Below are 20,931 nucleotides of genomic sequence, written 5' to 3' on the forward strand. Positions count from 1 at the left end.
AGCTGAAAGTAGAAAACAGCTTCAGATAAAGGTTGGAGTGATGCTAGAGATATGGCTCAAGTGGTAGAGTATCAACCAAGCAAGCAAGCTGAGCAAGCCACAGGCCCTGGTACTGGCAAAAGTAATTAATTAATTAATTAATTAATTAAAATTCTTAGGTGGACCCATTGCAACAATGAGACGTATAAGTCATTATATCGAACATGAACTTTACAACTTTGGGGGGGGGGGGAGGTTTGGGTGGGAGGGCAGGGGGAAGATGGGCTGGGAAGGGGAAACAAAGGAGGAGGCTACAATGCTTGATAAGAAATGTACTCATTATCTTGCCCATGTAATTGTAACCCCTCTGTACAGTATTTTCACAATAAAAAAATAAAAATAAAAATAAAAAAAGTTCTGGAGTGACTTCATGGCCTTGCGATCTTCAAAATCCTGGCTGTGCCCAGGAAACATCCATCTCCCATCCACTCAGAATCAGAGCCCACACTCTGAGGAAGAGGGCAAAGCACACTAAATCCACAGCAGGCATATGCCCCTGCATCAGATCCTTGTCCCAAGCCTTGAGCTCCTTCTCCATCCGGTCACCTCTCTCCCAGGTTTCTATAGGCCTCTGGCCCTGACCATAACAGTCCTCAGCACCAGCCCTAGGATCAGGGCATTTGGTCAACAAAAGAAGAGAGACTGAAAGGAAATCTTGCCTATATTCACAAATATCCTTCAACTTAGTTCCTGGCACTTGGCTTGTGGCCACACCTTTGGGAACACCCTGACTTTCCCCTAACTCCTAGGCCTGAGGTGCTACTTACTCAGGAGGCCGGGTATCCGGACCCAGGGACCTCTGCAGGGAGATGCGGTCACTGGCAAAGGCATTGAAACAGTGCTTCTTATAGCCATCTTCCTTTTCTTGAATCTCTAGAGGGGTCCACTTGCTCTTCTTAAATGCATACCCATCTGCTCCGGGACTATTGGGATCCTGTGGTGGCCTCTCCCAAAAGGGCTTCAGTTCAGCATGTGTATAGAATCCAGGGAGGCAGGACTGGTTTGTGGAGAGCACAGGCTGCTGGGGCTCTGGGGCCCCGATCTGCAGCTTAGGCATTGAATCTCTAAAGTTGTTCACAGCTCCAAGCATGAGGTCTAGGACATGATCCTTCTGACCTACCAGGGACTTCAGCCATGGTTTTTCTGTAGCCTGCTCCTTGCTGCTGACATCCTTTTGCCGAATGAAGAGGAAGAACATGAAGGCACTTCCCACCATGGCCAGGCGCAGGGGCATGTGGCGTCTACGAAGGAGCCTCATCCTTTACAACAAACCGTCAACCCAGCAGCGTCAGCTCCAAGCCCTGCGATGTACCCAGAAAATAGTTTGATATATGGTGGCAGCCACACTTTGAGACCTGTGCCTAAGAAGGGAAGAAAAGAGAGACAGACAGACAGAGAGAGAGGGGGAAGGAGGGAGGGAGTGAGGAAGGGAGGGAGAGAGAGAAAGGGAGAGATATGAGCTAAACCAGAATAGGGAGTTGGTTAGGGGCTCACACTCAGGCTCTGTCCTGAATGGTCTCCTCACCCTCCCAAAGCAAGGGTTTAAATCCCCTTCCTTTGTAAATTGAGGAAACTGGACTCAGTGCTTCTTTCCTACCCTAAGGCTTGGACACTTGTGGGTCACAGTAAGGATCATTGAAATTATGTGAAAAGAGTCAACATATTTTACTATTGATTGAAACAAACTCCAGGAAATGGAAACACTGGTGTTGTTGTTTTTTTTTTGGTTATCATGTTGGTGGTGGTGACATTTGTTTTTGCTGTTTTCTTTTTTTAATTCTAGTAGATAAAAAGGGGACATATAAAAGGAGAGGGGGGAAGGATGAACAAATGCAATCATGCTACTCAGTATACAATGTGGACAATGACCTATGTAACTGTGTTCAGGGATGGGAAGGGGATATTGGGGAAAACTAAAGGAAGGGGTGGCATTGTCCAAAAACAAAAATGTACTCATTACCTGACTTATGAAATGGTAGGCCCTCTCTACAACATATTACTAGTAACAATAAAATTAATTTTTAAAAAAAGAGTTAACATTTTGTAAATACAGTTGACTCTTGAACAATGCAAGGGTTAGAGGTGTCAACTTCCTACAGAGTTGAAAATGTAACTGACTCTTCCAAAACTTTACTAATATCCTGATGTTACTTAGAAGCTCCATTGAACATAATCATATTTAGCATGTTGTATATATTGTGTGTATGTAAGAAACACTTATATCCGGGGGTGCCGGTGGCTCACACCTATGATCCTACTCAGGAGGCTGAGATCTGAGGATCATGGTTCAAAGCCAGCCCATGCAGGTAAGTCCTTCATACTCTTATCTCCAATTGACCACCAGAAAAACCAGAAGTGAAGATTGGAATAGGCAACAAGGGAGGCTTCAGTCTTTTAGTCAACGTTAATCAAGTATCTATCACATCCAGACAACAAAATGAAGTGAAAGTAAGCTAAGCTCAAGCAGAGAGTCATCACAGAGTAAGGCTGCTCAGATGGTAATATCCACATTGGGCATCCAAGTATTTATTGAGTCCAATGGGGGTGGGGGGAAGGGGCTAGAATCCTAGAATCTCCCCAAGGCCTGGCTATTACAGACTGAGAATCATCAGAATGCTTGTTTAACTTAGGTCTTCCCTGAGCTGCCAAGACATTTATTTGAAACAATTGACCTGCCTTTAAAATGAGAGTTCTGTGGACACTGTTTCCTGTAGGAATTCTGGTTCTGTGTTGTGGCTCCAGTGTGGACTGCTAGAAGGTTGCCCTGGACTTAGGTCTGCTCACCCAGCCTGAGTGGGAAAGGGGTAGATGTGAGAAAGCTTGATGGAGAAGAGTCTGCATTATGCTGAGTGACTTTCTGAAGTTTCCTCTTCATGTTGTAGCTGTGAAATTTTATCTTAGTGTTTCAGTTTAATGCCACAAACTTTCACAGGGGTTTCTAAAGAAGGTGTGAAAGAGAGGGTGGGGTTCAAAGATAAATAAGCCAAGGTACCTAGCCTCAGTAAATTTCTTATGTGATGAATGTATAGAAGAGAGGAACTAAGAGCAGTTCAGTTCTAGAATCTCTGACTGCAGGCCAAACCTGAAAGATATCAAGATATGAGCCTCTAGCTTCTCAGCACCAGATCATCTTGTCCATTAGGCCAAGTAGGTAGGGAGACTGGCATCCAGAGTTTAACTTAATTTTAGAGTTTGGTTTGGGAGTTAGAAGTTATTACATCTGGGCTGGAAAGGTGGCTCAGTGGTAGAGCACCTGCCTTGCATGCTCGAGGCCCTGGGTTCAATTCCTCAGCACCACATAAGCAAAAAGAAAAAAGCCGGAAGTGGCGTTGTGGCTCAAGTGGTAGAGCGCTAGCCTTGAGCTGAAGAGCTGAGGGACAGCGCCCAGGCCCAGAGTTCAGGCCCCACAACCGGACCCCCCCCCAAAAAAAAAGAAGTTATTACATCTATCTATCTATCTATCTATCTATCTATCTATCTATCTATCTATCTATCTATCTATCTATCTATCTATCTATCTATTTATCTATCTATCTATCATCTATCTATCAATCTATGTATATTATCAGTCTATCTGTCTCTCTATCTAACTATCTATCCTGCTTGGTCAGAACCCAGGGCCTTGTACTATATCTTAAGCTTCATCCCCCCTCCCCCCAGGCCAGAGTTTTACTTTTCTGTTACAATCAGAAGAAAACCAGTGACTATTATTACAATCATGAACTATGAACTAGGCCTGGACTGTATTTGTCTTATACAACAATCACAATAATAGTCTCAACTGAAAAAACAAAACTCAGAAGTGGAGCTGTGGCTCAAAGTGATAAGAGTGCTAGCCTTGAGCAAAAAGAGGTCAGGGACAGTGAGCACCCACGTTCTGAGTTCAAGCCCCTCAACTGACAAAACAAAACAAAACAAAAACCTACTCATGACCCACAAAAGATCACTTTTTACTTTGATGCCCAATTTTTATATTAACTATAAAATAATTAAAGGTATATCCTAATCACACACACACACACACACACACACACACACACACACACACACACACACACACACACACACACACACACAAAGTACAAAGTTTTGGTTTATGCATGCCAAGATCTGAGCAAACACAAAAATTGATTTCAAAAATGAAAAATGGTGGGGCACTGGTGGCTTACACCTATAATCGGTAGCTACTCTCAGGAGGTTGAGATTTGAGGATTATTATTCAATTATTATTCAAAGCTTAGCCTGGGCAAGAAAGTCCATTAGACTCTTATCTCCAATCAACTACCAAAAAGGCTGGAAACACAGCTGTGACTCAAGTGGTAGCACAGTAGTTTTGAGCAAAAAAAAAAAAAAAAGTTCAGTGAAAGTGCCCAGGGCCTGAATTCAGGCCCCAGGACTGGTGAAAGAAAAGAAAGAAAAAGGAAGTTGGATGATAACTACTTAATTGTTTTCTGGAATTTCAAGGGCAAATGAAGTCTTCAAATAATTCTTGAGAGACCGATAGTCAAAAATGACTCCTATAAACAAGCATATTGATCTAGGATACTCTCAGACCTTTTAGCCACAGGTTACAATTTCCCCTAGGAGATATCAAGATGGTGCAGACCTTATGGTTGCTGCCCAGTGTCATCGTGGTGGAGTTGGCTACAATATAGGTGTCATGGAGGTAGCATTTCCTTGTCTGTTTATTGTTCCTTGTCTGTTAAGCCAAGTCAGTAACCACAGGTTTTCCATAGGGCTTTCAAATGGACTACGTAAGCCCTGTTACACTCAACATGTAAGCGCAAAACAAACAGACTGCACAATCAAATAGGACATTTTTCCCCTTCTGTTTGAGCCCACAGAAGCTAAGGGCAGTGGAAGCAATTTAAGGGGATCTCCCAAATGAGGGAAAACTTGCTTTGCTTTCTGACAGCTTAGAGAATGAGAGAAGAGAGATGCAGCATGGACTTCGATCAGCAGCACAAAAAAATATCTGAGAGTAAAAGACTTCTCCTTGGTTTCAGCTATGTCTGTTTGAGAATTAAAGCAGAAGCTGGGCAGAAAGGAGAGTTTTCCAAAAAAGAGGAGTTTAATTCCTCAGAAAACAAGAGAGGACCTATTAGACCTTTGTGAAAATTTAAATGTGGAAAAGATCTCCATATACCAGAAGCCACTTTTTTCTTTTCTTTTTTGCCTGTCCTGGGGCTTAAAGTCAGGGCTTGGGAACTCACAGACTGGTCAAAGCTAGCACTCTACCAACTTGAGGCACAGCTCCACATCTGGCTTTTTTGGTGGTAAATTGGAGATAAGAGTCTCACAGATTTTTCTGGATGGGCTGGCTTCAAACCATGATCCTCAGATCTCAGTCTCCTGAGCAGCTAGAATTATAGGCATAATCCCACCAGTGCCAGAAACTACCCTTTTTTTTTTTCTATTAGCTGACAAACTAGTCTTGTAGGGTAGATAAGAAAACCGCATGGCTGGTGCTAGGAAAGGGGGGACAGACAAAGGGACCTGTCTAAAGCAGCAAGAATGGGCATCAACCAGAATGTCCTGAGTAGGCAGAAACAACTGGCTTCACTTCTGTAGGTCAGGATCCTGTAAGAGGGACATGAAGATCTGGACATAGGGAACCTCAGACCATATAGAGACATTGTGGTAAAGATCAGGTAAAGACCAGACTTCTTAAACTGGCATTTTATAAGTTTTTTTTTTTTGCCATATTACAAAGAATGCAACTCAGGAGTGAGCCTGTGAGAATAAATAACCCAATGATACTAAATCTCAAATCCCATCATTGTCTGGGGAGAGACAATGTCTCTTCTGGAGAGACAATCACAAGTTTCATTTAATTGAAACATTAAGCCTGGATCCCTGGCCCATGGGCCAGGTCTGTCTGAGTGGCACTTTCAAAGTGTCTTTCCATTGTTCCCAAGGCCCAGTGTTCCTTTTCCTTTTTTTTTTCTCCTGTGCCAGTTCTGAAGCTTGAACATAGGGTCTGGTGTTGTTCCTAAGCTGTTTTGTTCAAGAGCTAGCTTTCTACCACTTGAGCAATAGCTCCATTTCTGGTGTGTGTGTGTGTGTGTGTGTGTGTGTGTGTGTGTGTGTGTGTGTGTGTGTGTGTGTGTGTGTGTGTGTGTGTGTGTGTGTGTGTGTGTGTGTGTGTGTGTGTGTGTGTGTGTGTGTGTGTGTGTGTGTGTGTGTGTGTGTGTGTGTGTGTGTGTGTGTGTTATTCATCTAATTGAATCTGCAAAAGCATAAAGAGAAGTCCTTGAAAAGATCAGACAGGAATCCAGCAAAAAAGGAAGGAAGGTTAAAAGGCCATTTTAGGAATACGTTTTGTCCAAAGTGGGGGTCTAAAGGGAGAAGTCTAGACTTGTTCCAATTAGAAGAGGAGAGGAGAAGAGGGAGGAGGGGAGAGAAGGGGAAGGGTGGAGAGAAGAGGAGAGTAAGAGGCGACAGAGAAAGAGATAAAGAGGTAAGGGAGAGAGAGGGAGAAAGGAGAAGCAGGAAGAGAGAAGGAGAAGCTGGGGAGAGGTGAGGGAGGGGGTGGATAAAACTTGTCCATATTCTGGGAACATTTGAATGTCTTTCTAACAAAAGACAAACAAGCCCAACCCTGCAGGCTACTGGGGCAGAATGAACAGTCAATCCAAACAGCACCTAGTAGAGAAAAAGCAGGGCTGGAGATCCAAGTGACATCTGGGTCAGAGAAGGAAGCACCTGGCACTTAAAATCCCTGTAGACAACTAGGGGCAGCACCTAGAAGAAACCTAAAGGCTTGGCAATGCCTAGCCAAGCTCCCTGAAGATAATATTGGGTGAGGAAAAGGAAGCCGTTAGAGTTCAAGCAGTAGAAACGTGTGTGTGATACAGACACAACAGGCATGTACCAGACCCAGACACAGGTAGGGAGAACAATCCTACCTCCCCCCACCCCCACCTGCCAGTATCCTGTAACAACTGGAAAGACAGCACAACTTTATCTAGCTCAGTGTCTGCATCCAGCCAGAGAAGAATTCAGGCAAGATGCAAAATGTAGTGGAAGTGATTGCAAAGTTTGTTAGCAAAGGAATATACTTTTAACCGATAGACTGTGGGTCATCTTTAGGGAAAGAATGAATGTGATGGCCGGGCTGGTGGCTTATGCCTGTAAACCTGGCTATTCAGGAGGGTGAGATCTGAGGATCACATTCAAAGCCAGCAAGGGTGGGAAAGGCCAAGAGACTCTTATCTCCAATAAACCACCAGAAAACTGGAAGTGGAGCTGTGGCCCAAGCAGTAGAGCACTGGCCTTGAGCTGAAGAGCTGAGGAACAGCGCCCAGGCCCAGAGTTCAAGCCCCACTATTGACAAAAAAAAAAAAGGAATGTGACAACTCAATTTTCTGGAAGAATAACTTCCTCATGTGGAGACAGTGTCATGCCATATTTTTTTGTCCATCGGTCATGGGGTCTGAACTCTGGGCCTGGGCACTGTCCCTCAGCTCTTCAGCTCAAGGCGAGTGCTCTACCACTTGAGCTACAGCACCACTTCCAGCTTTTTGTTTTGCTTATGTGGTGCTGAGGAATTGAATCCAGAGCCACATGCATGCAAGGCAAGCACTCTACCACTGAGCCACCTTCCCAGCCCCTATCATGCCATATTTTAAGGGGATACACAACACACAACACTCAGGCTCACCATGATAGCAACAGGAGAGAGCGCAAGAATGATTACAGGGTAGTATGTACTAATGGACTGTAGGCAGTTATGATTTATTTCATTTTATTTTTTGCTGGAGATTGAAAACAGGGCCTTGTATGTGCTAATCACACACTATCAAGAGTGTTACCCTAGGCCCCAGATATGATCAAAAACAGCATCTTTCAACTTGCAACATTACTCCCTAACATCAAGTGTTACCATATATACTCTGTGTTTATTTGCATAAATTCTGATAAAGTTTAATTTTTCATAACAGATGTGCATATATTTTCTCATAGTAAGTGATATTTGATCTACATATGTTATGTATTCATGATATACCTATTTTCCCCTCAATATTCTTAAGTTCATCTGTCAGGTGTTTTTGTTTTGTTTTTGTGTCAGTACTGGGGCTTAAAATCAGATCCTTACATTCCCTCTTGGCTTTTCTGCTCTACCACTTGGCTGGTGCTCTACCACTTAAGCCACACACCTCCATTTCCAGCTTTCTGTGTTAATTGGAGGAAAGAGTCTTAAGGACTTTCTTACCTGGGCTGGCTTCAACCTGTGATCCTTAGATCTTAGCCTCCTGAGTAGCTAGGAATGACAAGCTTGAGCTTCCAGTGCCCAGTTGTCAGTGTTTTTAAATTATTGAAAATTCACTTCCCAAATAATACATTTGAGTGGGCCCAAAAATTTCAAAGTCATGTTGTCCAGGAGACAACTGTATTCTTCTTATCCTCTCATCTGTAGCAAGTTTTGAAGTCTAAGATGCCATGACTCCATCTCCCAGGCAGGAACAGAAATGAGTCTCTCCAGCCTCTACCCCAGGCATGTGTCCAACAGTGCAGAAGATGAATGTTGGCAAAGCCTTGTGTGAGGAGTGCTGGAACAGTATGGGTCATTGGTTGAGCAGTAACATTAATGCTCTGTCCTAGCTCTGCCCTCTCCCTTTTATTTTATGTATGTATGTATGTATGTACGTATGTATGTACGTATGTACGTATGTATGTATGTATGTATGTCAGTTATGGGCCTGGGCGCTGTCCCTCAGCTCTTCAGCTCAAGGCTAGTACTCTATCACTTGAGCCATAGAGCCACTTCTGATTTTTTCTGTGTATGTGGAACTGAGGAATTGAACCCGGGGGTTCATGCATGATAGGCAAGCACTCTACCACTAGGCCACATTCCCAGACCCTTTATTTTTATTTTTGTCTTCTCTTTTTTGGTTCTGGGGATGGGACCCAGGACACTGAGCTACATTCCAGCACACTTTCTCTCTCTCTCTCTCTCTCTCTCTCTCTCTCTCTCTCTCTCTCTCTCTCTCTCTCTCTCTCTCACACACACACACACACACACACACACACACACACACACACACACACATACACACACATACATTTTTTTTTTTAATTGCCAATCATGAAGCTTGAACTCAGAGCCTGGGTACTGTCCTTTGCTCAAGGCAAGCACTCTACCACTTGAGCCACTGTGCCACTTCTAGCTTTTTCTGTTTACACAGTACTGAGGAATTGAACCCAGGGCTTCAGGCAAGCGCTCTACCACTGAGCCACCATCCCAGCCTGCCCCTTTATTTTTGTACCAGTACTGGGGCTTTAACCTCAGAGCCTGAGTGCTGTCTTTTGGCTTTTTCACTTAAGGCTGTTACTCTACCACTTGAACTATAATTCCATCTCTGGCTTTTAATTGGAAATGAGTGTCTCATGAGCTTTTTCACACAGGCTGCCTTCAAACTTGTGATCCTCCAGTCTCAGCCTCCTGAGTAACTAGGATTACAAGTATGCATTACAAGTGCCCAGCTGCCCCTTCTAATAGCAGCATTTACCTCCTAAGATTGGTGAAAGGATTGAGTTTTAAAAAATCATAGAAAAAGTTTGGCAGTTTCTGTGCATGGCAAGGTATCAAAAAGCATTGGTTATCTCAAAAATCATTAGCCACGTGTGACCACTGGATGAGTGCTTTACTTAAATCCCTTTAAGCCACAAGTTCCTCATCTATAAAGTGGGGGTAACTAACTCACAGGATTGTGCAGAGGATTAGGTCAGATAATGTATGCAGAATAGTGGTCAGAGGACCTGTCGTTTACTAAATGATATCAAGCCTGTCTGTTGTTATAATTGACAATTCCCTGCACAGCTTCCCAGCAATGATCTTGGCGTACCTGGTCCTTAGCCAAGGCCACACTTCCTAGCCTTCGCATGTTTTGCAAAAGTGACTCAGATTGAGTTATTTAATTCTGTTATTTAAACCCACAATCTCCTGCCTGTGGGGAAGCCTGGTGTCAGGAGTCATTTGCATCTGGGGAATATGTGGCCACCATGATCTCAGCAGAGGCACAGGGCTCACTCTGGACTGAGGGAGACAGGGTTCCTACCAGAATCAGTAGCATCATCAAAAATTCAATCAAGCCAGGCTCAGTGGCTCACACCTATGATCTTAGCTACTCAAGAAGCTGAGATTAGAGGATCTTGGTTTAAAGCCAGCCTGGGAAGACAAATCCCTGTGACTCTTAACCAGAAAAAAGCTGGCAATGGATGTGTGGCTCAAGTGGGAGAGTACCAGCTTTGAGTGAAAAAGCTAAGGGACAGTGCTGAGGCCTTGAGTTCAAGCCCCAGTACAGACACAACAACAAAAATCATCAAACCAACAACAAAAAGAAGGCAGCATGAGATAGGTACTCTTGGGTACTGAAGGAAGATGGGTGCAGAAAACTTAGTAAATCAAAAGTTCAGGAAATCCTACAAGGGGGAAACATTTTGGCTGAGTACCAACATGCATAGGAGTTGACTGGGTGAGAAGAGCACATTTCAGGCAGAGAAAAGAGCACAAGGAACGGTCCAGGGGTGGGAAATACCATGGTCAATTAGATGACCTTGAGCCATGGGGGGTGGTGGGAGGATGAAATCACACCGGAGCAGCAGAAGGCAGGCGTGGAGAAGTGGTTGAAGCCTTTGTGCATTGTGTTCAGGACTTTGCCCTTGATCTAAGATAGGAGGAACAATCAAGGATGGGTTAGAAGCCCAGCATTCCAGGAAGAACATGACAGCTGGTGGGGCATGTCAAACCCAGGGGAGCTGCTTGGCAGCTGGGCGATCAGCTAGGAAGGCCCTGGGGATCTGACCCCAGATAGCCCAATGCTGATGACAGAGCAGGCATGTGGTATTAAAAGTTCCCTCAAGAGATGGGCTAGGTGGGACACAGGGGTGGGAGAGTCCATTCCTTTCCCCAGAGGATTTAAAGGTCTTGCTAGAGAACAAGATGTTGGAATAGGGAGTCCAGGTAGCACCTGTCCCAGGAGGACAAAGGAGCAGGAAAAAGACCTTTTTTGCTTTTTGTTTTATTTTGGTAGGTCATGGGTCTTGAACTCTGAGCCTGGATGCTGACCCTGAGCTCTTCAGCTTAAGGGAGGTGTTCTACCACTTGAACCACAGTGCCACTTACCGTTTTCTGGTGGTTTATTGGAGATAAGAGTCTCAAGGACTTCCTGCCCAGGCTGGCTTTAAACCGTGATCCTCAGATCTCAGCCTCCTTAGTAGCTAGGATTATAGGCATGAGCTACAGGTGCCCAGCAAAAAAGGCCCTGTCTGCCTTGCCTATTCAAAGGTTAATAAATGAAAACAGAACAATAGCATAGACCTAAGTGCTAAGCTAACAAAAGTTCCCTGTAGGATTGTGAAGGTTTCAAGGTAGAAAAATGGAGACTTCTTGTCTGAGGTGACTGCACTATGCTGGACCAGCACAAAGGACAAAGGGTTTTATTGTGCTGGTCCTGGGCTTGAACTAGGGCATGAGCATTGTCCCTGAGTTTTTTTTGCTCAAGGCTAGCATTCTACCACTTGAACCACAGCTCTATTCTGGCTTTTTTTTAAAAAGTAGTTTATTAGAGATAAGAGCCTCGTGGATTTTCCTGCTTGACTGGCTTCGAACCATGATCTTCAGATCTCAGACTCCTGCGTAGTTTAGGATTACAGGAGTGAGCCACAGGTGCCTGGCTAACAGGTTCTGTGTGTGTGTGTGTGTGTGTGTGTGTGTGTGTGTGTGTGTGTGTGTGTGTGTGTGTGTGTGTGTGTGTGTGTGTGTGTGTGTGTGTGTGTGTGTGTGTGTGTTTTAGCTTTTTCACTCAAGTCTGGCACTCTACCCCTTGAGCCACATTTTTACTTCCAGCTTTTTGGTGGTTAATTAGAGCTAAGAGTCTCATGGACTTTCCTGCACAGGCTGGCTTTAAACCATGATCCTCAGATCTTGGCTAGGATTATAGGTATGAGACACTGCTATCCACTTTGATGGGTTCTCTTTAGCTAGAACTTCAACTCTGGAACTGCCCAGCCCCAGATATAGGGCTACAGACCTGTGTTGACTACTCTGCAGGCTACATTTTTTCTGCAACTTTCTGTCTATCTTCCCACTCTAAGTAAGAGACCCCAGCTAGAGACAAAAGCATGGTAATATTATAGCTAGTGATAATAGCTCCAGACTCACCTCCTGTAGGAATGCCTTCCTCATGGAAATCATCCAGGTTACTCCTTCATCCAGGCACTGCCTGTGGCTCATACAATAGAGATTGTCTTTGCTCTTTTTATTTTTCCTGGAAGAAAGACCTAGGGTTAAATGGAGCTCTTCCCAGGCATCTGTTCTCTCAATCCAACCTGGCTCCCTGAAGGTTTTTCTCTGGATCCTGAGGTTAGTTCCGAGGAACTAACCACATCCTGAAATGAAACAAGATACCTGTGATTAGGCTTGGCAGTAAGGGACTCCCTCATTCTCTAGTGCAACAGGGAAATGTCCCTTGGAAAAGATCCAATCCAACAAAAACCATACAGCTTTGGGATTAAGGATTCCTGCTTTCTGTGTAGGAGATAAGTCCCAGTATTATTAGCAAGGGCTGGAAAGGAACAGCCCTTTCTGGTCAACTTTAGGGCTTTGCAGGATCCTCCACAACGTTCTGCACATCTTCCTCACTTTGGGGAAGTGATGGGTACCCACCCAGCCTGGCCTCTGGGCATTCCCCTCTGGCTTCCAGTGAGCATTTAGCCACCCTTAGGCCTGCAACTCATCAGACTGTCCATGCTGAAATGATCTCAGATTGAATAAACAGACACTGTTTCCCAGGTCCCAATGGCCAGAGTATGACTATATTCTTTCTCACTGGTGTTAAGGAACAGAGCCCAAGGGTCTCGCCCAACCACAGATTACAACCTATTAGTGCAAACTCATTTTACAATGTGTCAAACCAGCTTTCCTTCTCCAGCTGGCTTTGAACAGCAATTCTCAAATCTCAGCCTCCGGAGTAGCTAGGATTATAGATAGGATTATAGATGTGAACCACCAGCCCCGATTTATAATCTAGTCTCTTACAGAAAGCCTTCTTAAATTTCCTAAAAGAATTAACCTTCCTGGCACCTTGTTCCCTTAGCCTCTTGGATTTTTAAAAATTTGTTTGTTTGTTTTGTGCTGCTAAGGATAAAATATAGGGCTCTAAGCCCCTTAGGTCAGCCTTGGCCTCCTGTTTTCACTTGAACTTGATTCTTATCACAGCTTGGCTTGTGTCCAGAGAACTCCTGGACATGAAAGGCTATACTATTTCTACCTTTTAAAAAAAATCATTTCCTTGGGCTGGGAAGGTAGCTTAGTGGTAGAGTACTTGTCTTGCATACATGAGGCCTTGGGTTCAATTCTACAGTACAACATAAGCAGAAAAAAAAGCTGGAAGTGGCGCTGTGGCTCAATTGGTAGAGCACTCACCTTCAGCTAAAGAGCTGAAGGACAGCACCCAGGCCCAGAGTTCAGGCCCCATGACCGACAAAAAAAAATAAAATAAAATAATTTCCAATGTCTAGCATATGTCTGGTACATAGCAGGTTTTTCCATAAACATTTTGTAAAAATGGAATGAGCCCAGAGAGGGGAAATGTTTAGCACTGGCTTCCCTAAACGATGCTCTGAATGCGCATACTACAAGATTTTGAATGAAGGGATTTTCTGCTGTTACACATTGGCATGTCATTCTTGTCTCTCCTCCATGTGTCCAGAATTCTCATTTTCTGAGTGAGGCTAGCCTGGTTAGGTGGTTTTGCTGGTGACACATAGAACCGGTCTCCAGATTCACCACACTCTTACCTCCCCCTTGGAAGTCCCATGGAGATGGCCCTCTCCTCAGCCTGGGACAGGGCTGTTCTGTTCTCACTCTACTCCTAGACACCCTTGCTGATATCTGACCTCCACTTCTCACTCAGGAATTCAACTGCTTAAAGATGCCCAAACAAGGAAGTCCCAGGCTAGCTTAAATGAAAGTTAGGGTCAGCCACCCAGAACAAACCCTTGCTTAGCCAGGTGACTTCCTTGTGACAAAGTTTCTTCCTGTTTATTAAATGAGTTGTTCACCTTCTGGAGAGACAGACAGACGTGGCAGCCAGGAAGCAGGCTGTTACCACCATCACCAATGTTTGATCAAGTTAATCATACTACAGCTCAATCACAGGTCTCTTCCAACAGCATGGGTAGCCTATACTGGAAATCCTAGCTACTCAGGAAGCTGAGATCTGAGGATTGTGGTATAAAGCCAGCCCAAGCAGGAAACTCTGAGACTCTTATTTCTAATTAACCAGCAAAAAAAAAAAAAAAAAGAAATGGAGGTGTGACTCAAGTGGCAGAGAACCAGGCTTGAGTGAAAAAGCTAAGGGAGAGAATTAGGCTCCTGAGTTTAAGCCTCAATATCAATACAAGGAAAGAAGGAAAGAAGGAAAGAAGGAAGGAAGGAAGGAAGGAAGAAAAGGGAGAGGAAGAAAGAGAGAAGATAAGCATAGGTGAAGGGTTCAGGAGCATGGAACTTGACTGAGGGGATGATGAGGAAGAGACAGGTCAATTTCAAGTTCCCAATGGGAAAGACTGCTGGTCAAATGGCTGTGCTTTCTCTCTGAGAAAGGCTCTCTCTTCACTTTATCAATCACAGCACTTATCTCTCAGGTCCTCAAGTCATACCGTGAACAGAAGAGCAAATCATTCTCTCCCAAGCTCTCTTGCCACATTGGACCCTTTTGATTACAGAATGCTGGGAGGTTTACACTTTCTCCCTTAATTACACACCTTCAAGACACTTGGGCTTTTCCCCAAGGCCCAAGTTGCAGCACTGTGGTTTATTTTCCAAGAAAGATGCACTGAAAGTTATTTCAACAGCCAGTCTATCAAATTTCTACCCCATCATACCTAGGTTCATTTTTATGTTTACCTAAGATAGTAAGCTGAAGTTACCTAAAACCAACCCAACTTTGCTCACCCTTCTCCAGATCAGCACAAATTAGAAGATACTAAATCTTTGCTGACCTATGCCAAGCATAAGTCACTAAAAATAAAAATCATAAGTGGCCAGAAAAGAAGTTCCACAGCTCATAGGGTTTTCCTGGTAGATCTCTAGTACCTGCCAGGTGAAGGAGAGGTATGCCTCTATTTACCTTTAGGACTTCAAGATTGAAGAAGGGCTGAAGGTGGAATGATATGGGCCAATCTAATCACCCAGGAACCTTGTGACAATCAGATTAGGCTTGAGAGTGGCCACAAAAGGACTCTGAACTTTTATTGAGTCTGTTGGTTTCTGTGGGCCGGGAGGTGGTGGAGAGGAAGGGAAGGGACAATATAGGAAAGTAACAGGATGGAGTGTTCCTTAATGGTGGCGATCAGTCTCCAGATTGGAGGAGGTGATGCAAGAGGGTGGAACTGAAGTTGTCCCTTCTCTCCTTACCCAGCAGTCTGCTCTTTATTGGGGAACTTAACACAGGAATATGGATATTTAGCCTGCACAGTCTATACTAATCATCTACTGGCATACAGCCTCCTAGGTGAACCAGCCATCCACTTTCTCCATTGCTATCGGGAATTTGGAAACCCTTGAGGCTCCTCAATTCCAGTATCCAAGGCCAGGCCCACTCTCAGATGTAGTATTTAATCCTTCTCAGTATTGGATCTACCTTTTACCCACTCTACCTCCTGGACCCTCCCATTCTTCTCTCTTCTCTAAATCATCATCTGAACTATTTATTCCCTTATCACATACACCTGATGCCTGCAAACTGCCTGCTGGTCTTTTTTGCTTTGGACCTTTCTTCCTTTTCATAACCACAGTCAGGACAGTGGAATTCATGTTAAGTTCAGCACTTTGTTTTGGCTAGTCCTGCAGCTTGAATTCAAGGCCTGGGCATAGTCCCTGAGCTTTTTTGTTCAAGGCTAATACTCTATCACTTGAGCCACAGCTCTACTTCCGGTCTCTTGGTGATTAAATTGGAGATATGAATCTCACAGGCTTTCCTGCCTGGGCTGGCTTTGAACTGTGATCCTCAAATTTCAGCCTCCTGAATAACCAGGATTACAGGCTTGAGTCATGGGTGCCGGGTGCACTCTTGGATTGTGGCAGAAATGTGCAGAGAAGTCTGCTTCTATACAACTAGATGCTTGTACTGACTCCTTCCTTCCTCCAAGCCTTGCCCATACTTTCTTGCTTAGCAGACTATGTTTCTGATCTTTCAAATCCTACCCATTCTTCCTAGACTAAGACAGTGAGATTGATGCCCACAGTATCTAGGTATGTTTATTTGTTCCCAAGTTTTCCTCACTACCCAGGCTCACATTCCGTGGGACTTTCCACTAGATTTCATAGAGGAAGGTGAGTCCACAGGCCCAAATGCCTATATCCTGTTCTCCTGCTCCTCAATCCTTAAATCCTAGTCACCAAACTTTCTGTATTCATATGCTTGTCCTGACTTCTTCTGTGCTCTGAGGTGTGTGGTTAGGCTACTTCCTGCCGTGCTGTCTGTTTTATGCTCTATTATATGCAGAGCTGAGAGTGAAGACTGGATTTTTTCCCTCCTTCAAATCTCTACCTAGGATTCAGGCCCAGGCCAGGCAGGGTACTAGAGAATAACTTGACCCCACAGGCCTCTCAGGTGCCAGGAAAGATTCTTTTCTTAGCCCTTTTTCTCTCTGGACTGAACACATCCTTGTTCTCCACACAAGCCTTTTACACAGCACAATTACAGCATTGAGCTGGACACAGAGACAGGCACTGCCCTGCACTTGACCTCCTGCTCATTCAAATCCCTACTCTCATCCCCATCAAATGAGAGTAGACATTTGGGACTTTCCCAGAAAAGGGGCAGAGGGTATATGAAGAGCTAAGTTCACCCAAGCTTTGGCCATTCACTGGGTCCCTCTGGCACACACACACACACACACGTGCACACACATACACACACACACACACACACACACACACACACACACACACACACAGAGTACTCTGGTCCTTAGCTTCACTTTCAGATGGAGATAGTCCATAGTGCTAGAAGATGTTTAGTGCAATACTATCTTCATCATTTTTGTCTTTTTTCTTTAGAATCCTAAATTCCAGTTTCAGCTTCCCTAGTAGCTTAACAGGTGTGTGTCACACTGTATCTTGGTCTATCATTATATTATGTATTTAGATTTTATTTTATTTTGTATGAGTACTGGAGCCTGATCTCAAGGCCTCTCATTCTCACTTGGCCTTTTTCACTCAAGTTTGGCACTCTACCACTTGAGCCACACCTCCACTGCCAGCTTTTTGCTGGTTAATTGGAGATAAGAGTCACATGTATTTGTCTGCCTGGGCTGGCTTCGAACCTCAGTCCTTAGATCTCAGTTTCGTGACTAGGATTATAGATGTGAGCCACCAGCATCCAGCTTCTATTATTACTTTATTTTTAAGACCCAGTTTTTTGTCCTGGGGCTTGAAGTCAGAGCCTAACTACTGTCCCTGGGCTTTTTTTCCCCTCAAGACTAGAGTTCTACCACTTGAATTACTGCTCTATTTCTTACTTTTTGGTGGTTAATTAGGAGAGTCTCACAGTTTTTCCTGTGTGGGCTAGTTTTGAACCATGATCCTGAGATCTCAGATTCCTGAATAGCTAGACTTACAAATGTGAGCCATCAACATTCAGCTTCTATCCTTTTTTAAAAATAATTTTGAATATTTTTTATTATCTTTAAGCAGCTATACAAAGGAGTTGCCATTCAACAAAGCAGTTTATGAATACAGTACTTTTCAATCAATGTGACCCCTTTCAACATTTCCCCACCCCTCCAATCCAACCCTTCCCTCACTTTTCTTAATTTTTGGGTTATGTATGAACTTTTTTTTGCCATTTAACAAAGCAGTTTATGTATGCAGTTCATCTTGATCTCTGTCACCCCTTCAACATCTTCATCCCCCTTTGACCCACCCCTACATTTTTCTCAATTCTGTGATATACAATCTATTATTATTATTATCATTAGCCAGTCTTGGGGATTGAACTCAGGGCCTGGACACTGTCCCTTAGCTTCTTTTGCTCAAAGCTTGCACTCTACCACATGAGCCACTTCTGGCTTTTTGTTTGTTTGTTTTTGTGGTACTGAGGAATAGAACCCATGGCTTCATGCATGCTAGGCAAGCACTCTACCACTAAGCCACACTCCCTGCCTTATTTTTAATATCACTACTTACCATATCAATTTACAGTTATCTTCCTTCTTTTACGTAGCAGGAAACTAAAGCTCAGAGCAGTTAAGCAACAGGACCAAGGTCACACAGCTAAGGTTGTAGCAGAGGTAGATTTGCACTGAGGCCCTAAAGCTTACTCCCTTAACTAGGACATAATACTGTCTTCTACTTGGCTAGTGCTTGGAGCACCTCTGAAACACTTTCATATACACCTTCTCATTTGCTTCCCACCAAGGGAGTGTTTATGTGATTTGGCCAAGGTTATGCAGCTAAATTAGTGACAGAGCTGAGTCAGCCTTCAGCAGCCTTCATTATACCCACTGCTTCCTTACATGAGAAACCCCAGCATGAGGAAGAGCTGCCCCTCCTAGGACTGACTTCTGTTCTGGGCAGTGGTAGTGTAGATTAAACCTATGATCTTATCTCCTCTTCAGGCTTCTCCAGCTGAGCTTTTTTCTGATCTCAGAGGACACCTGACATATTAAGGCCTTCTCTTTCAGGCTGGAGCTCTTCTGTGTTGCCGTGGGTGAGAGTCAGCTATGCTACTGACTATAGACAGTGATTACTCAGTAGTCCATCTCCTTCACAGTTCTACCACACTTCCCTCTCTCCCCACTTTTTTTTTTTTTGCCAGTCCTGGGGCTTGAACTCTGAGCCTGGGGGCTGTCTTGGAGCTCCTTTTGCTCAAGGCTAGCACTACCACTTGAGCAACAGAGCCACTTCAAGCTTTTTCTGTGATTAATTGGAGATGAGTCTTTATGGACTTTCCTGCCCACGCTGGCTGGCTTCCCATTGCAATCCTCAGATCTCAGCCTCCTGAGTAGCTAGGATTACAGGAAAGAGCCACTGGAGCCCAGACACTTCCCTCCCTTTTAATAGCCCTGTCCTGCCCTAGTGTCTGGTGCCCTTGAGGTACTAAAGCGGGTAAGTACCTGCAGTGATACTGGCTAGACTGGAAAATTTAAATAAGTATATTTCAAAACCCTTGTCTTACTTCATTTCAGCTATCACATAAATTTGCCTGTCTCACTGTTTTATGAGAAACTGTGCTGATACTAGAGCTTGAATTTTAGGTTCTGGGTGTTATCCCTCAACAGTTTCACTCAAGGCTGGTGCTCTCCCACTTCAACTACCACTCTACTTCCACATTTTTTGCTGGTTAGCTGGAGATGAGAGTCTCACAGACTTTCCTGCCAGGCTGACAGATTCTCAGACCTCAGCCTTCTGAGGAGCTAGGATGACAGGTGTGAGTCACCAATGCCCAGTTTATCTTATCCTTCTATTCCTTCCTCTGATGGGCAGGGATACAGCTCACCTGTCTGCAGAGAACAGGGCCTGTATAGTAAGTAGTGCACCCAAGACTCAGAAGATGAGTGTACGCCCCAGGAGCTCTTTGGTGTGTCTAAAGTTGCTAGCCTCACCTAGTGCCTGTAAATTGTGGGTCTAGAGATGAGCTAAGAGCAGAGCATGGAAACCCTGCAATGAGTTCCTGGCGAATGGACGTGGTCTGTTCTAGGAACTGCTGACCCGCAGCAGACCTCTGGGTCTAGAATGGCTGGCCCTGGGGGCAGGTAACCAAGAGATTCTCCTTTCTGTCACAGGCAGGCTGGGAACAAGTGAGGGAAAATCAGGAAGTGGCTGACAGTCACGGTCACACAGGCATCAGCCCTCTCCCATATGATATCACACAGCTCCCTCCTCGCTCCAGCAAAGACCCGAACCTCCAGGGGAGGTGGGGGGGGCAACCAAGGTAGGGACCCCCAACAGCAACGTTTCTCTTGGCTCACCTCTGCTCGGGGGCTGCCGTGGCAGTGGCAGGACAGGAGAGAAGCTCTCTGAAGTAGGGTATAGCTCAGTCCAGGGAGGGCAATGGGGGGGGGGGGTGAGAAGTGGGCGGAGCCCCCTGGAGGGAGGGAGAGCAAGCCCTCTCTCGCCGTCCAGGTTCCAGTGGCCTAGGCTCCCCTATTCATCCCTTAGTTCCTTAGACACCCAATGCTGGAGGTGAGGGGTGGGGGTCCCACCGAGGGCGGAGATGGAGGCCCACCAGCCCAGAGAGAAGGCAGGTGGAACCAGTCTGGTCCAACCCCTTCATTTTACTGGGGGGGAGGGGGGGAGGAGGAAGAGGAGGAAGAGGGAAGGGGAGGTGGGAGTAGAGGTTGGGCCGCAGCGAGCCTGGGGAGCGGGAGAACTCTGGGGGCCGAGGCCGGGGAGAGGGTCGTCGGCTCCCTCAGTCGCTTACCGGTGGCGCCAAGCAGAGCCGCATCCGCCGCGCTGGTCCCGGGTTTCCCGACGGGGCGGGCGGGGGCGTGGCCTGGGGGCGTGGCCTGGGGGCGTGGCCGATGCGGATAGGGGCGTGGTCTGTGTGGCAGCTCGACCGCCCCGCCCCGGCCCTCCCGGACCAGGTGCGCCGGGCGTGCTGCGGCTCCGGGCTGGGTGCACTGGTGTGACCTGCAGAGGGGCGCCGCCCGTTCGGAGCTCAGCCCACCTCGGGGTGCAGTCTCTGTGGCCAGGCTCTCTGCGCTCAAACAGAGTGGAGGATCCTGGCCGCCCCGCCGGCTGCCGGCGTCGGAGTGTGCAGGGGCGCGCTGTGCGGGCGGCCGGCTCGCGGGCGGCGGGGCGGCCGCGCTCCGAACCCCGAGGCTGCGCAGGCGGGGCCTCACGGATGGGCGGGTGGGGGGGGGCCTGGGGAGAGTCGCAGG

At 45.7% G+C, this 20,931-nt stretch overlaps 1 protein-coding gene across 2 annotated transcripts in view; it reads right to left on the bottom strand.

Annotated features, from left to right (window-relative positions):
* Positions 1-20,520, bottom strand: part of Galnt6 (polypeptide N-acetylgalactosaminyltransferase 6) — a 50,946-nt gene extending 30,426 nt beyond the window's left edge. The window contains exons 1-3 of one of the 2 annotated variants that reach the window (XM_070041302.1): positions 20,472-20,520; positions 12,206-12,432; positions 807-1,340 (exon numbers count right to left, since the gene is read on the bottom strand). In XM_070041302.1, the coding sequence (XP_069897403.1) occupies positions 807-1,297 (491 nt within the window). In that variant the 5' untranslated portion in view covers positions 1,298-1,340; positions 12,206-12,432; positions 20,472-20,520. Of the gene's footprint in view, positions 1-806; positions 1,401-12,205; positions 12,433-20,471 lie in introns of both variants that reach the window. The other variant, XM_070041297.1, reaches the window with a different exon arrangement.
* Positions 20,521-20,931: the final 411 nt, after the last annotated feature.

This window comes from Dipodomys merriami, unplaced genomic scaffold (genome assembly GCF_024711535.1).
Source record: "Dipodomys merriami isolate MVZ:Mamm:240054 unplaced genomic scaffold, mDipMer1.0.p SCAF_10, whole genome shotgun sequence".
In the NCBI taxonomy this organism is placed as follows: Eukaryota; Metazoa; Chordata; class Mammalia; order Rodentia; family Heteromyidae; genus Dipodomys; species Dipodomys merriami.